The sequence below is a fragment of the Papilio xuthus genome, unplaced genomic scaffold (assembly GCF_000836235.2).
Source record: "Papilio xuthus unplaced genomic scaffold, Pxut_1.1 DF825946.1, whole genome shotgun sequence".
Classification (NCBI taxonomy): Eukaryota; Metazoa; Arthropoda; class Insecta; order Lepidoptera; family Papilionidae; genus Papilio; species Papilio xuthus.
The window spans coordinates 2,343,978-2,360,884 of record NW_013532703.1 but is presented as its reverse complement, the minus strand read 5'-3'; the positions used below and the strand labels follow the sequence as shown (position 1 = coordinate 2,360,884).

Below are 16,907 nucleotides of genomic sequence, written 5' to 3'. Positions count from 1 at the left end.
TGACTTTCAATCTGCAAGTCCTGGGTTCGAATCCCGCTATATATCAATGTGTTTATCAATTTCCGATTTATATATGCACATTTATCCGACGTTCTTACGTTGAAGGAAAATATCGTGATGCAACCTGCACGTATCTGAGAAGAAATTCAAAGATATGTGTGAAATCAACCCGCACTTGGCCAGCGTGGTTGACTATGGCCTAATCACCCTGAACTTAGGGTAGGTTCCGAGCCCCTCTGTAGGGACGTATAGTGAGCTGTTGATGAAGAACGTTGATTAGATTAATTAGAGTACTGTAATATTAAAGATAATACTTACGTCCCAGTTCGTCGAAAAACTTCGATTTATGTCTACTTGAATCGAAATTGACATTTTCGTTGTTCCCGTTCAAAGTACTTTCAACTTGTGTGTCACTTTCCTTTACTTTGTCACTATGTTTTTTCATTATTCTATCACTTTGTAAAACTCTTTGTAATTTCACTGGTACACTGGCTGATTTGTATTTTAAATTTTTTAAATGTCCTTTAGAATCTAATATAGTTATATCTTCATAATGATTCACAACATCTGATTCTTTTCCTAGATTTTTAAGTGTTTCTGAGTTAAATTTCTTTTCATTCAATAACCTTAATAGTCCTGGATTACCATCATCATTAATCATATTTTTAGTATAAAATAGATTTTTATTCACCACATCCAAGTCTTCTAAATTTTCGCATAATGCCGGCACAATTTTTTTTAATAAACAAATATATATTAATAGTTTAGCTGATAAAATTATAATGTTATTCATTATTAATATTTGTCAGCATTTGTTTGACTTCAATCATTTATCGAATCGATTAAAAAATCAGTTACATAGAGTCACTTTTAAAACAATCACTTGTTTATATTTCTTTGTACTACACTGTATCAAGTCCGAAAGTTATTGACGTCCGACTCAGAATTACAAGTACCGTACGCGGTGATAAGTGACAGACTATCGATAGGAGAGTTACAGATTTTTTATATAAAAAAGCGAAAGCGACGGCCGCGAAGTCGAGACGCGGTCGCGCGAGTGGCCAAAATTCGATCGTTGACAAGCAAGTTTGGAGAAATGTGTTTACATAACCATTTATAAAAGCTTAAAGTACATCCGCCTAAGCGTCAATGCAATTAAAATGTATTTAAAAGGTCCTTGCTATGAACAGGACGATGATGTAACGTTCACACTCAGTGTAATGATTTTAACACAAGGATTTCTTAAAAAAAACAACATTTATTTATTTATTTTATTTATTAACTCTTAATGCTATCATAATACATTAAAAAAGACAACTAATTTACAAAGCAAGGGCGGCCTTATCGCTACAAGCGATCTCTTCCAGGCAACCCAGTGGGAAAGGAAAGAATAACATAGATAGAGGGGTATATAACATATAAATATCAGGATATTTTTTTTATATCATAAGGTGGCAAACGAGCGAGCGGCCACCTGAAATCGCTGAAATAGCGAAGTAACCGTTGCCCATAGACATTCGCAATTGCATATTCGTTGCCTACCTTTAATCGACGGAGGAGAGGATGCACAGAAAGAAAACATTTTCCCCTTCTATGCATCCTCTCATCCGGAAAGTCCACTTCCACTTCCCATCCTTTGAGAAAAAGGGTGGGAAGGGAAAGAGGACTAAATTAGGCCTCCGGGACGCACACTCATCAGACGAAACGCGGAATTGCTTTTACTTGACGCCTGTCTTCTGTGTGGTCGTGGTATTTCACCGGGCGAGCCGGGCCGATTCGTGCGAAGATGTTAAAGCGGGCTCTACCACTGTTATATATGTCAGGAATAAATAAATAATGTATTATAATGTATATACTGTTTACATTTGGATATACTAAACAAATTAAGCAACATAAATATATAATATACATGAATTCAGGAACCTATGAATAGAAATATAATATATAAATTATAGGAAAAGCAAAAAAAAATATAACAAACAACTTAGCGAAAGGCTTTATTTAGAAGATTATTGATAATAAATTTATTTTTATCTAATTTGAAGTTACTTAGTAACAGTAAATTCCTTCTCTATGTGTTTCACAGTTTACTCTTTGTGGTCTTGATCATCTCTCGAAGGCGTTTCCTTAATATCTTTCCACTAGGGTTCTTAGGAATCTCCTCCACGAATCGCACACCGCCCCTTAATTGTTTCGGATTTGACAGCTGAAAAATATATAATGAACAATGTAAGAAACTAAACCACGAGTGGATAAAATTAAATATGTCTTTAAAATATATTTCGGCAGGTAATTAACTAAATATTATAAAATATATTAGGTGCGCAACTAAGTTCTCGGTCTGCTTGTCAATAGATGGCTCTAGCAGTAAGAGCTGGTCGATTTTGACATATCCAAAACGTCATGAACCAAGCTTAGACATATGGTAAACAAACCGTTGACCGACACATGAGTGATTTTGTTTTCGCATTATATACTACTGGTCAAGTAAAAATGTCGAATATAATAGTTATCGCCGCGACTCCGTACGCGCGGAATTAAAAAAACTCAATAGGTAGGCTATGTTTTCTTCTGGAGTATATTCTACATCTGTTCCAAATTTCATTGAGATTTGTAGGGTCGTTGCGGAGATACCTTCTAACAAACATCAATCTATCCATCCAAACATTCGCATTTATAATATTAGTAAGATAGATTAATGTAGTAAAGTAAGTAATCTAACCATCCACTGCAATAGAAATGAAGAGTGTAGAGCTATAGGCAGAAGAAAAACAAGAAACACGTTAAGAAAGGAGTTATGACGCAACCGAAATTCAGTAGAATTCTAAAAGATTGGAACTAAATTGATGGTAAACTATTTATGTAAACATACTCTATCAGCGACAAATTGCTGGAGCTCCTTTTCTGTCGCGTTGGCATTGGGTTGCAACACAACAAATGCGAGAGGCACCTCGCCTGCTGATGCATCCGGCAGGCCCACCACACCCGCGTCACGTACTGCTGGGTGCTGTAGCAGTACTGCTTCTAATTCCATTGGTGGCACCTAATACATTGAAGTGAGGAACATAGATTAAAAGTTGTAACAGAATTGTAACTTAGAAAAAATCAGTCACTTCAAATTGTTCTAGGTAGTCTTAACTAGATTAGAATTTAGAAATGGAGTTAGCATAACTGGCTACATCTTCATGACTCAGCTATTTTAACATTTTAAATTACTTACATGATAAATAACAATATCTTAAAGAATTTGTCTATCTTAATTACTCATACCTGATAAGCTTTGTATTTGATAAGTTCCTTGAGTCGATCAACGATAAAGAAATATTTGTTTTCATCGTAGTAACCAATGTCACCTGTTTTGAAGAAACCTTCTTCGTCAAAATCATCTTCTTTACTTTTACCAACGTAACCCTTCATTATAATAACGCCTTTCGCACATATCTCACCGGGTTGGTTTGGACCTAAAGGCTCTCTTGTATTTATGTCCACGACCTATGAGACCAAATTATTAATTTTAACAAACAGAATCATCTTTGGTATAAATCCATCCACAGAAAATTCTATGTTTACAAAAGTACGTGCCTTAATAACAGCATTCTTTACTATGAATCCAACTCCACCAGGCTTAGCCAAATGTGCTTTACTTTGGACATCCCTCGCAACTGCCAGCGTGACCTCAGTCATCCCATATCCTTGCAATACTGATTCTAGTTTGGGAAATCTGCAAACATGCTTAATTGTCAACCTTCCAATTACATCCTTAGTGCCATTTATAAGTAAATGTTTAATTAGCATTAATCGTGCACAACAACATAATAATTATATTTAGGTTAGTTTTGCAAAAAGTTTACGAGTCAAAATAAGTCGAGACTAGAAGAAGCAAGTACCGTATCACTTACTACAGCTTACAACTGAAATCATTAATTACCTTTTATGAACATCCTTTATAGTATCTCCATGTAAAGGCGCGGCGCCGGAATATATAACATTAACAGAACTGACGTCATGGTTAGATTGATATTTACAAAGTGCGACCAACACAGGTGGAACAACTACTAGCAAATTAATCTGTGAAATATCTTTTAATAATAAATTGTGAGTAGCTTCAAACAGCAATAGAACCAGATCAATATTCAAGTATTATTTATCATTCACAAACAAATGTACAAGATTTCATAAACACAATATAAGTAATGTTAGGAAGAAAATCCAAAAATGTGGCCCAATATTGACCCAACACTAGCCTTACTTAAATGTCGACGTTTGTCTCCCCTCACTATTCATTCTGACACTGGACTTTGTAACGAAAGCACGTCATTCGCGCCAAAGGACTCTAATTAATAATGTCTATAAGTAAACGATCTTAATTTTTTTTTATTAATAGCGAAAATATGTAGTGGCTATTAACTAACATCAGATACTCGTAATATTGTTACAAAAAAGTGTTTTGCTCTTAGCTTGTAAACTTTCATGTGGTTCTACTTTTGTATCCTGTACTCTTATTACCTTGTATCGTTCTATTGTGTTGAGATACGATTCTATTTCAAATTTTGGTAAAAAGACCACTTTGACCGCTTTTGATAGACCTCGTAACGTTCCGATAAGTCCCATTGTATGGTACCAAGGCGTTATTGTAAGATTTATTTTATCTGATTGCATAGTTGGTTCCCTTGAATAGAGTTACTTAATTATTGGTTACACAAAAAATCACAAAGAAGTAAAGATTAACAAAAGACATTAATTTTTCATTAATTATCTCATAACAAGAGTATTTCTATTCCTCCGAAGAGCCCTTCACAAATCTTGCTAATATAAAAGCGAATGTTTGGATGGATGGATAGATGTTTGAAGGTCTATAAAAGCAGCCTTGCTTGGATCTTGATAAAATTTGGCATAAATATAGAACATAGTTTGGAAGAACACATAGGCTATTAAGTTTTTTTTAACACCGCGCTTACGGAATTTCGGGCGACTGCTAGTAGCAGTTAGACGAATAATAAATATTCATACGTACAAACAGCATGAAACTAATACATTAAGGTGAGTGAGCATAACTCCTTTCGGTAGTCCTGTAGTTCCTGATGAATATAATATAAAAACAGTATCTGTTTGTCCATTGACTTCTACTACTTCAAATTCTTCAAAGTCAATCATTCCAACATCTTTTCCATTTGTCTTTGCTAAATTGCTATATGATAGATTATTTTCTTTATTGGATACATCTCCGTATAAAATAATTTTACTAACAATGTTCATTGATTTCAGTGTGTTTTCACACATATTGTAGGTGTTTGGTGAACAAAATATATATTTTGGTTTCGATATATTCAAAACATGTATCAATTCATCTGAAATTATTAAAAACGCTTTTATTACGAATAATTAAAAATAAAGAAAATATTCCCAACAACAATGCAACCCTTGATATTAATATTTCAAAGACTTCGTGTTACTTTATGAAAGAAACCCAAATAATTTTCTTTTAGGTTCGAAATATTTAGTGTTAATATAAATAAATGAATAACAAACAGTTCCTTTTTATATGAGAAGAAGGCAAACGAGCGAGCGGCCACCTGAAATCGCTGAAATAGCGATGTGGCCGTTGCCCATAGACATACGCAATTGCATATGCGTGGCATACCTTTAATCGACAGAGGAGAAGATGCACAGATAGAAAATATTTTCTCTTACCATGCATCCTCTCATCCGGAAAGGCCACTTCCACTTCTCATCCTTTCCTTATAAGAAAGAGGGTGGGAAGGGAAAGAGGACTATATAATGCCTCCGGGACGCACACTCATCAGACGAAACGCGGAATTGCTTCCACTTCACGCCTGTCTTCTGTGTGGTCGTGGTATTTCATCGGGCGAGTCGGGCCAATTCAACCACTGTTAAAACATAATATCTTAATGTATCACAATATTGAGTCCTTTAATAATAAATTGTTATAACCTTTACTATATCCTGGATTGATAGTAGTCACCACACCACCGGCGCACACAATTCCAATAACAGTACCCCAGAATTCTCTTCTGTTTTCTGAACAAATTGCTACCACTTCGCCCCTTTTAAAACCAATGTTTTTCAGTGATATCGCTAGATTCATAGCCTCTTGAGCTATTTCTCCACAAGTCAGTGTTTCGTGTGTTGATCCATTGATCTTAAATTTTACAAAAAAAGTTTTTTTTTTTAAATTTATTTATATAAACAAGGAACAATATACACATTACAATAAAAGTAACTATAATCTCATTGCGGGTTTGTCCAGACACTTTCGTACTACGCTTAGAAATAAAACAGTAGGTAAGTTAAATTTTTTTTGTTTATTAGTGAGCTCGCTCATACCGTCATATACAGGGTGCACAAACGCGTTATAAATTAATTAGACTTAGGATTTTAGATAATGATTTTTGTTTAGTACGTTCGTATTTCATACATTAATCACACTTACATTTTATTTAGATCTACTATTATTATAAATGCGAAAGCTTAGATGCATGGATGGATGTTTGTTGGAAGGTATCTCCAAAACAACTCAACGGGTATCTATGAAATTTAGCATAGTTGTAGAATATAGTCTGGACGAACACAAAGGCTACTAATTAAGTTTTTTTAATTCCGAGCGGACGAAGTCGCGGGCCACAGCTAGTACAATATAAATGAAAGGGTATTAGGACTAGCGTCAACAAATAACTAACTGTAACATCGCCTATTACATTTTAAACAAAATTATAAATAAAATAATTATCGAATTTTGCTTTTATTTTTAGTTCACGATAATTCTTTATCAAGAAAGAGCACTTACCAATGTTACTTTGTCTTTATTCATCCATAAATTATTCAACATAAACGATCCAAAGTTCAAATGAGCTGGTAAACATAGATCTTCGTCTCCGTACACATATTTAGGATTTTTCAACATTATTAAACCGTTCTCTATGACGTCTCATACGACAATCCTTGATACGGATAATGGTTTCCACAGACCAATGATCGTGTTACAGAACACCGCGTGCACCTCTTGACACGCATAAATTTCAATACTCTGTGAATTTCGATAATAAGTCAACAACACCAGTAAGAGCAAACATTGTTATCGTGTACCGAGGTTGACATTTATTTATTTCTAGATAAGTTTGTATAAATTACGTTTTATGTTCACGTAATCATTATTATGGAAACGTTGGCTTTTATTCATTAAATGAGACTGTATAACAGGCATTGAAGTAAATTAATAAAATTAAAAAAAAAATCCAAACAAGTATAATTTTTATTTCATACCAAAATCACTTTTATAAAATACATAACAATTTATAATAAACAGTTCACCATGTAATGAGATCTTATATCTAATGGAAGGTTTCTTAACTGGTTGGATCGTTTTAAGACCTGCACCAATAATCTTAGGCTCATACACAAGGTAACGTAAATCTTTGAAGCCCGGTTTAAGTCGCTAAGCGACATCGTTATGCAGTGTCATAGATATTCCTAAACATCGCCTGTCGCCAAGACCAATCACTCGCAAGCTGTTTGTCCAGATCGTCATGAGAAAGGTCGTTTCATTTTTCAAGATGGCGGAGCAAATGTATACAGTTGACGTCGCCTGTATTGAATGAATAGACAACTCGCATCGGCGATTCAAGTCGTTGAGCGCAAGGCGATTCAATAGTTTGGACGATTAACGTTGCCTTGTGTACAAGGAGCCTTAGAAAAGTAAGAAAATAAGAACTGGTATGACTACAAGGTCAAGTTAGTCTAATAATAAATGGCACTCATAAAGGAGCTTAGGCCGATAAAATATCTGTATCTTTATGTGCTTTAATTTTCATTAACAACCATGTTAATTTGCTCTTATAATAAAATAATGGAGTCTTTACAAAAGTCAATTTGTAATATCTTTTTACAGTTTACTCTTTGTAGATTTCACCATTTTTCTTAGATCTTTCCTTAGTATTTTTCCAGTGAGTGATTTTGGTATAGCTTCAACGAATCTCACTCCTCCTCGTAAATGTTTCGGGTTTGATAACTGGAAACATGATAAAATATGTTAATTATATAGTCTTTCCCAAAGTGGGCGATAGCGCCCCCTTGTGGGCGCTGCAGGTCTCAAGTTGCGGGTTATAGTAAAAGTTTCGTTTAGAATTCTCCGTTAATATATAATACATATATATATCACAATAATTAGATAATTTAATTTGAAGCTACAGTGGTTTTAAAATATGGGAAAATATGGGGGCGCTAAAAAATAATTATTCTCAAAGTGGGCAGTAGCCTGGACCAATTTGGCCAATTCTTTTTTTTAATGTTCGTTGAAGTTCAAAGGAAGGTTTTTACGGCGAGAAAAATTCGAATAATTGCCGGGAACAAAAATTTTTTTCATCATTTCACGCGGACGGAGTCGCGGCTGACAGCTAGTTCATTATAAAATCAAATAAAAATTCAATAAAGATTTACATTACAAAAGGTGATTGTTCATCAAATAATTAGGGGAAATTTAAATTCAAAAATCAATTAAATTAATTATAATGTACAAAAATCAAGAAAAGATTATGTTATGGCCTAATACTTTTTTCATTTCATCTCAGCTCTACATACGCCGTCTCTATTGATGTCTATTAGTTATCATCAGTTACTCTAGAACTTCTTATTTGATCTTTTCAATAAAAAGATTAATAGAAACTCTTACTCGTTCAGCGACAAACTGTTGTAATTCCGCTTCAGTAACTTTGGAATCCGGCTGAACTACAACAAAGGCGAGAGGCACCTCACCGGCTGAAGGATGCGGTACACCCACAACTCCTGAGTCACGTACACCTGCGTGCTTTAGCAGCACTGCTTCTAATTCTGCTGGAGCAACCTGCAACATAGGACACAATAAATTATATTTAATGACGTTACAAAATAGCTGTCCAGATTTGTAGACTTGAGGAGCTATAGCAACTTTTACAGCAAAATTTGGAGTTCTCTTCAAATGGCATTATAAATAATATGCAGATAGATAAATCTCTTTTAGTAATCGTATGTGTAGGTAGAAGGCTGTTTCTAAGCCAAATTGATTGATTTGAGTAGTAATTTGGTTAATTACAAAATTATAGAGTTTAGTCTATCTTCCGTCCATCCGTCCGTTCGTCCGTTCGTCATTGTCAGGAAGTATTGAATCTACTTTTTGTGTTTGTATTATTTCTAAAGTTCAATAATAAACTCATAACATACTTGATATGCTTTGTATTTGATGAGTTCCTTTAGTCTGTCAACGATGTACAAATATTTATCTTCATCATAGTATCCAATGTCGCCAGTTTTGAAGAATCCTTCCTCGTCAAAGTCATCTTGCTTTCTCTTTCCAATGTATCCTTTCATTATCATTGCACTCTTCACACATATTTCTCCTTCTTGATTTGGTCCTAAAACTTTACCCGTCTCTGGATGTACAATCTGTGAATACCATAAATAGATTAAAAACTTGCCTGTTTACATATGTCAAAGACAATTTAAAAGTAAGTTTTACATCTTTATATTATTAGGAAAAAAATCCGATACTATGCCGGTGTACTGGTACAACACTAGCCTTGCTAAAATGTCGACGTTTATGTCCCCTCACTAATCATTTGGCTTTGTAATGTAAGCGCACCATTCGCGCCAAATGATTCTAATTAATAATGTCTAAAAATAAATAGCCCCACAGAGACGAGTTTAAGTAAAGTCGAAACATCGTAATCTCGAATCAAACTTTAGCAGTTTTGCCTTAGGGTCTCGCATATATTAACCCTAATAATTCTGTTATGGTATTCAAATTTGTAGATCTTCTTTACAATACTGTTTACGTATGATTTATTCAAAGTTTGGTGTTTTTTAATTTGTAACATTATTTACCTTAACAACAGTGTTTGAGTTAATTTGTCCCACGCTTGAATCTTTATCGGGATTGACATTTATAGCAACTGCTAGAGTGCATTCAGTCATACCATATCCTTGTAGCACAGCCTGGGCGTTCGGGAATCTAAAAAATATTATAGGAATCTAATATATAAAATTCTCGTGTCACAATTTTCGTTCCCCTACTCCTCCGAAACGGCTTGACCGATTCTCATGAAATTTTGTGAGCATATTGAGTAGGTCTGAGAATCGGCCAACATATATTTTTAATCCGGCCCACGCGGACGGAGTCGCGGGCGACAGCTAGTATTTATATATATTATAACGTTGTCGGCTTTCCGACAAGCTTTTTAAAACAAACAACCAGCTGCCGATAATTCAAATGCTAGTGGAGTTGATTAAATTAATTTGGTTTTAGAGAATAGGAATAATTAAATACCATAAATTGTAAAGAAGTTGTAAAGCAATAAAATTTTATTATTATATCGTTAGGCAATCGATTAGAAACTTTACTAATTGTAATTTGAAAATAATTCATGTTTTTGTTGCTGTTTGTTATAATATGCATTGTCTGATTATTAACTGTTGAAGTTCAAGATGCTTCCGTAACATATCTATTAATAAAGTGAATTTATCTTTTCATGATATCGATTTATCAGAGAAAATGACAATCCTATTACAATCAGTATTTATGTAGGTACGTCTTTGATATTTGCAACATAAAATAACTTTTGCTTCTCCTTTAATCGTGTTCATCACTTCTGCCCTTAATTTTAAACATATTTTTTTATACCATTATGATATCTAAAAAGTTAATTTTAATATACGTATACTATAAATCAACCTTTTGAATACTCCATCGGCGGTTTCTTTGTGTAGAGGCGCTGCGCCTGAGACCACCACCATGACAGAGCTGACGTCATGCTTTGACGGTGTCTTGCAAAGCGCTATTAGTACCGGAGGCACCACCGTAAGTTGAGATACCTGCCAAAAAGATTGCGTGTTGTAGGCGTAATTTTAATACTTTTCCCCTTCCCATCTTATTCTTGTTAGGAAAGGACGGGAAGGTGAAGTGGATTTGACGGCTGAGTGGATGCATAGAAAGAGGAAATGTAGTTACCATTCCTGTGCGTCCCTCCGTCGATTAAAACTAGGTAACGAGTCTGCATTTATATATGTCTATAGGCAGCACAGTTTCGATATGTAGGTGAATTAAGCAGCCGACTGCTCGTTTGCTACGACATCAAATAAAATAAAATATAAAATATTGTTAATTCAAACTTTTATAAAACATTATTCAATGGCTACTCTCGCGTAATCTGGTGAGAACACTGACTTATTTTATATCATAAGGTTGCAAACGAGCGAGCAGGCACCTAAAATCGCTGAAATAACGAAGTGACCGTTGATCATAGACATACGCAATTGCATATGCGTTGCCTACTTTTATTCGACGGAGGAGAGGATGCACAGAAAGAAAATATAACTTGTTTTAGGCTTGTCTGTTTTTCTATATCAAACAACTCAAAGCGTGAAACAGATCTGTATATTACCAAAAAGTTGATCGTTTAGTCTGCTTGATCTCTGTTATTTAGTATTGCTATGTGCTAATATTCAAATTCCACTTTCATTTATATAAAGTTATGTACCTTATATTTCTCCACAGTCTGTAGATATTGTTCAACATCAAACTTTGGTAGATATATTGTCTTTTTCCCTTTCACGAAACCAATGAGGTGACTTATAAGACCCATAGTGTGGTACCACGGTGTTATAGTCAGTGAGACGAAATCTGGCGTCTCCATTGTCGACCTGCAGACGATAAGGTTTTTTTTTAATATAGCTGAACTCGGCTTAAATGGACTGTACCAGTACAAGCAAAAAGGTACATTATAAATGTTTTTTTTATTTCGAATTTTGATAAGGCAATAACTTTCTCTTTAACCTAAGTATCAATATTTGTTGTATTGTTTAGTATTGTTATGGGGACAAACATATAAACTTTGAGTTTTCTTATATAACATTATGTAAATCTATATATAAACTATTTTATTATATTCTGGGTTTTGTACAGATAACATAGAATATTAAATAGCAAAATGTAGAGATTAAATCGTATTTTTCATGGTCAAAGAATAAGAATAATTCAAGGGAATAGATATACAAAAAAAAAATATGACTGTGAAAAATATGATACCCAAACAATACAAAAATATTAATATTATTTATATCCAAATCTAATGAACTAATTAGCATCTAATTAGTAATTGTTTTATATTAACAAACTGAAAAAGTGCGATTATGGTTTACTAATTAGTACAATGAATATAATAAATTGAATAAATTTAGCACGTTGACTACCTTTATAATTGCCAAATTTGACTTGGCACGTAAGAAACAAGAGTACTCTTGTACCAGACGTGCCAACTAAGTCCTACGACGTACTTATAATATTGTCATAATATGAAATACTTACGAGCAAGCAGTTAAAATATTCAAATGTGTTATCATAACACCTTTTGGTAGACCTGTCGTTCCCGATGAATACAATATCATAGCTACATCGTCTTGTCCCATTACTTCTATTGCGTCAAATTGATCAATATTGACATTTTCTTTAAGCATAGAATTAGCTCCTCGTCCAATTATAGTCAAGTCGTTGTAAGATAAAGTGTTCTTTTGTTTTTCTTCACCAAATACTATAATTTTTTTAATATACTGTATAGTACTGAAGTTTTTCCCTTGCGCTTTATAAGAAAATGGTGAACAGAACACATATTTTGGCTTCGATATATCCATTACATGTTTCAGTTCGTCTGTAAATTAATAAAAAGAAATTTAAAAAAAGCCAAAAAAAATAATGATGGTTAATTTCGCAATTATTTTTAATATCAGAAGGCGGCAAACGAGCAATTATACAATTAAACAAAAAAAATATAATTTTGCAAATTATATTTTACTAGCTATCGCCCGTGACTCCGATTAAAAAAACTTATTTAGTAGTAGTAGCCTATGTGTTATTCTAGACTGTTCCCCGTCTATATCAAATTTCCGATTCATGCCGCCGTTCTCGAGATACCTTCAAACATCCATCCATCTATCCAAACATACGCATTTATAATATTAGTAATATAAGTATGTATTTTAACTAATAATTAGGAAATCATTAGGCAAGATACAGGAGTACATTCTTAGATAAAATTATTTTTGACCATTGTACTTCGAATGGTCAGTACAAAATCAACAAAAACTTGATTAGATACGATAAAATATTTAATTTTTATGATAAATTTCATCCTTATTGAGATAATATCGTTTACATCAATTTTACTATTCTTCATTGTTACGTCATTTCGAAGCATTTTTGACATTAGACCACCTTTCCACTACGCTTTTTGTCAAACGTAACCCTAACAGTAAATTGTATCTTTGCTCATAGATACAAGTCTGTCTTCAGCGGTATTTCCGAACTGCTACGACTAAGGATCTTTCAAAAAGCGAGCGTATCACCATCTCAAAAACCGACAACGTATCTGCGGTTCCTCTGGTGTTGCAGTGTTGGGTGTCATGTAACTCGGTGTTACCGCTGCTCGTTTGCCCTCTTATCTTATAAAAAAGGCCACGCAATGCCGGGGTCGTGCGACTAAATTTACTCCTAGTGGAAAAGAGGCTTACCTTTGGTATAAATAGTATTGATAGTGGTAACAACACCGCCGGCACAAATAACTCCAACAACAGTGCTCCAGTATTCACGTCGATTCTCTGAGCAAATTGCTACGACATCTCCCCTACGAACGCCGAGTTTCACCAAAGATAGCGCAAGGTTCATAGCCTCTTGGGCTATCTCTCCATAAGTTAATTTTTCATCAGTCGCCCCATTTATCTATAAAAACAGCAACATAAATCTTAATATGGTATATTAGTTTTTGCATTATCTCTAGTAACAAAAATTTAAAAAAAATAATCATAAATAGAATCTTAAGTATTCGAAATTGATGAGAAGTAAACCTTAAAGAAGACTAACCTAAAATAACACACTGATTAGGTAACTATTAAATAACCGTAGTGATAAATCAGATAAATTTACACTTAGGAACTGTTTACAAAACGATTTAATGTCTCTGAGTATTGCAGTTAATATGCTGCAGTATTCTATGTTAAATTATATTTGACGTCATATTGTTGTTAAATAAGAAACTTTTTATAAAGATCAAGATGATACAAGCTGATATTATTATTGTCGAAAATTGTAGCTAAAATTATCTATTGAAACTTTTCAGGACATTGTTAGTTACCTTTATCGAATTATTAAAATGTAAATAATGAAATAAATATATGTATTGCTGCCATGTTATCAATATGTAATTAAAAAAACAGACTTTCACATTTTGATGTACAACCTGTTTACGCAAATATACTTAGATATACAAAAAAAAATTCTACAAGCGAGTCCTTATTAAGCCTTACTTATATATAAATGCATGTAACTCTGCCTCTCAGTCTGGCCTTCTTTCATATAAAACTACTGAACCGATTTAAATTAAATTTGGTACACAAATAGTCTAAAGCCTGGGGAAAATACATGCTACTTTTTAACGCAAAAAAGGGTTGTAAGGGGGTTGCAAAAGGGGTTTGGAAATTTATATGGATGTAGCGTCATTGTAAAGTTAGAAGCTTAAAATTTTTCTGGCTGCTAATTCGATATAAATAAAAATGATATTCAATGTTTGTAAAATAATCATTAAGAGTGTGAATAAGGGTTTCTGTGAATGTTTTCTAAGTTTAAGTTAAATAATTAGCTTAAATAATTAAAATGCTTCCCAAAGACAGTATTCTACACGAACGAAGTCGCGGCTACAGCTAGTATTTTATACTTCCTTCCTTATACAACTGCAACAGTCGCCTTGTATTATTATATAATATTATAGTATATAGGTTTAGTCTTTCGAGGAAACCCGAAGTGTTTTAAGGCCGGTACTGAATATACCGATTGTCGGATAGTTTAGATTTCATTAGCATGAGGTTAAGAGATATAGAGGTCATAAGAGGACATTAAAATAAAAAAAAACGGCCGAGATCAAATTGTTTTAACATACCTACACATTATAATCAACCACAAAAAATCTTTGGTAGAGTTTAGTTCTATCTATATATTAATATATTTGGCCAAAGAAGTGTTTGATTGTTAAATGTTAATTATTGTTTATGAGTATTATTTAGTATAGATAAGTTTATAATTTAAAACTTTAAATAACTAATGATTGTGTATATTGGCATGTTATTATCTTAAAATTATGATAGAAGTTTACAAACAAGAAATCTTTGTTATCTGTGATACACAAATGTCAAACGGCTGTTGACCTTCAGAAATAATTTCAAGAATAACAAAATAAATGTTTAAATATGACATCAATTTGTTATATTACAAGCATTTTATCATAACAGTGTACTTAAGTGATGTTAATCATTTTATCTAAAAACTTTGATCCTATAATTAAATTTACAAAATAACTTACCATAGAAACTTTTTCTTTGTGCTCCCATATTTTTTGTAATAAGAAGTCACCGGCGTTTAATTTTGCGGGCACATATCTGTCCTCCGGTCCATAAACATATAGGGGATTTTTCAACATTATATAACTTGTTTACGATAAACACGTCTGATACACGCCGAACCGAGGCCACTATTACAAGCGGCCGGCAGTGAGTAATCATGCGATATTCTGCTTGTCATACACACAAGGCGATAATATATTTTATATTACACATTTTATAGATTACTGGATTACTTGAACTTGACATATCTTGCAAAGTAAGGTATAGTTATAGTTAGTTTATAGTTTTTTTATAGTTTAGTAATGTCAAGACTGAATAAACAAAATAATGTCATTGTGCAAGCAAAAAGTTTTATAAATGCGCAATTTGTTCTTTTTTTTAATTTTTCGGGCATAGCAGTGGTTTAGGGTAAAGGATACTGATCCCTCAAATAGGCACAAAATTCTTTGTCTTATAGCCAGTCCGTGTATAAAGGTCAGTAATATACATAATACACCGAGCTTCCGTACGGATAGGGAAAACATACAGACGCTATCGACATTAGTTAAATAAAAAATAGTTATCATTATATATTTATGTTTAAGAAAATAACACCCATTAAGCAGATAACCATTTACTATGCTATACTATAATTTTTAAAAGGACATAGCTTATAGCGTTGGTGTGTTTGGGGCCGAAGCATTGGCTTAAAGCAACCAATACCGTTGCGATCCTGTTCGCTTTTAGATCCCCGATGACCACAATGTAATTACTACGATATATGTACGTTCGCAAACGTTTTAAATATCCAATGTATTAAAAACTCACGTTGTCGCGTCATTTTTGTTTGTAAAATTTACAAGCCATGATGACTGGCAACAATACTAGTAGAGCGAACAATAATTAGATGATATAAAAATAATAATGTACAGTCGTCAGATAAGTTTTAAGGTATCTCCCGAACGACTCAATAGATCTCGCTGAAATTTGATATACATGTAGAACATAGTCTGGAAGAACACATAGGTTGCTTATTGTTTTTCATTCCGAGCGCATGGAGCAGGTGAAAAAAAAACGTATTTTTTAAATTTTAGTGCCCCTATATGTCTGTGCGCTAGGTCGCGTTCGTTCCGCATAATCTCCAGAACGCGTGGACCGATTTTGACGGGACTTTGACTGTAATGTAGCTGATAAAGACAGTAATGTATTAAAATAAATTAAAAAAGTAACCTATTTGGTACTTTTTTAATTTTGCGCTATCAAAGTCGCCGGCCGCCGCAATTACATTGTGATAGTTTAAATGCTTTTCAATTTGCGTACAATTTAAGACTCGTCTTCAGTCTATCATATTCCAATGATACCGCTAGATAATTACTAAATATTATAGTGTAAAAAAACATGAGTATGTATTATATTTCAATCAATAATGGACAAAATAAACTAATCTCTTTAATTACAAGTGTGTTTTTACCTTTTTTCTTGCACAATAAATACAT

At 33.4% G+C, this 16,907-nt stretch overlaps 2 protein-coding genes across 2 annotated transcripts; both read right to left on the bottom strand.

Annotated features, from left to right (window-relative positions):
- Positions 1-1,997: 1,997 nt before the first annotated feature.
- LOC106124360 (4-coumarate--CoA ligase 1-like) lies at positions 1,998-7,022 on the bottom strand. The gene is made up of 9 exons (XM_013320932.1): positions 6,806-7,022; positions 5,953-6,160; positions 5,015-5,348; positions 4,507-4,669; positions 3,929-4,068; positions 3,583-3,721; positions 3,271-3,492; positions 2,873-3,043; positions 1,998-2,206 (listed from the first exon to the last, which is right to left on the bottom strand). The coding sequence occupies exons 1-9, from the start codon at positions 6,920-6,922 to the stop codon at positions 2,081-2,083; spliced, it is 1,620 nt and encodes a 539-aa protein (XP_013176386.1). The 5' UTR covers positions 6,923-7,022; the 3' UTR covers positions 1,998-2,080.
- An 848-nt stretch (positions 7,023-7,870) lies between these two features.
- LOC106124361 (4-coumarate--CoA ligase 1) lies at positions 7,871-15,653 on the bottom strand. The gene is made up of 9 exons (XM_013320933.1): positions 15,393-15,653; positions 13,552-13,759; positions 12,353-12,692; positions 11,526-11,688; positions 10,721-10,860; positions 9,874-10,000; positions 9,214-9,435; positions 8,687-8,857; positions 7,871-8,026 (listed from the first exon to the last, which is right to left on the bottom strand). Exons 1-9 carry the CDS (start codon positions 15,507-15,509, stop codon positions 7,901-7,903), a joined length of 1,614 nt encoding a protein of 537 aa, XP_013176387.1. The 5' UTR covers positions 15,510-15,653; the 3' UTR covers positions 7,871-7,900.
- Positions 15,654-16,907: the final 1,254 nt, after the last annotated feature.

Excerpts from the sequence above, each read along its gene's own strand:
- LOC106124360 (XM_013320932.1), bottom strand. The coding sequence starts at position 6,922 with ATGTTGAAAAATCCTAAATATGTGTACGGAGACGAAGATCTATGTTTA. Across the intron at positions 6,161-6,805 it reads ATAAAGACAAAGTAACATTG|ATCAATGGATCAACACACGA; the intron begins GTAAGTGCTCTT and ends GTAAAATTTAAG. Across the intron at positions 4,670-5,014 it reads GTATTAGTTTCATGCTGTTT|GGAACCAACTATGCAATCAG; the intron begins GTACGTATGAAT and ends ACTCTATTCAAG.
- LOC106124361 (XM_013320933.1), bottom strand. The coding sequence starts at position 15,509 with ATGTTGAAAAATCCCCTATATGTTTATGGACCGGAGGACAGATATGTG. Across the intron at positions 13,760-15,392 it reads ACAAAGAAAAAGTTTCTATG|ATAAATGGGGCGACTGATGA; the intron begins GTAAGTTATTTT and ends CTGTTTTTATAG. Across the intron at positions 10,861-11,525 it reads AGACTGTGGAGAAATATAAG|GTATCTCAACTTACGGTGGT; the intron begins GTACATAACTTT and ends TCTTTTTGGCAG.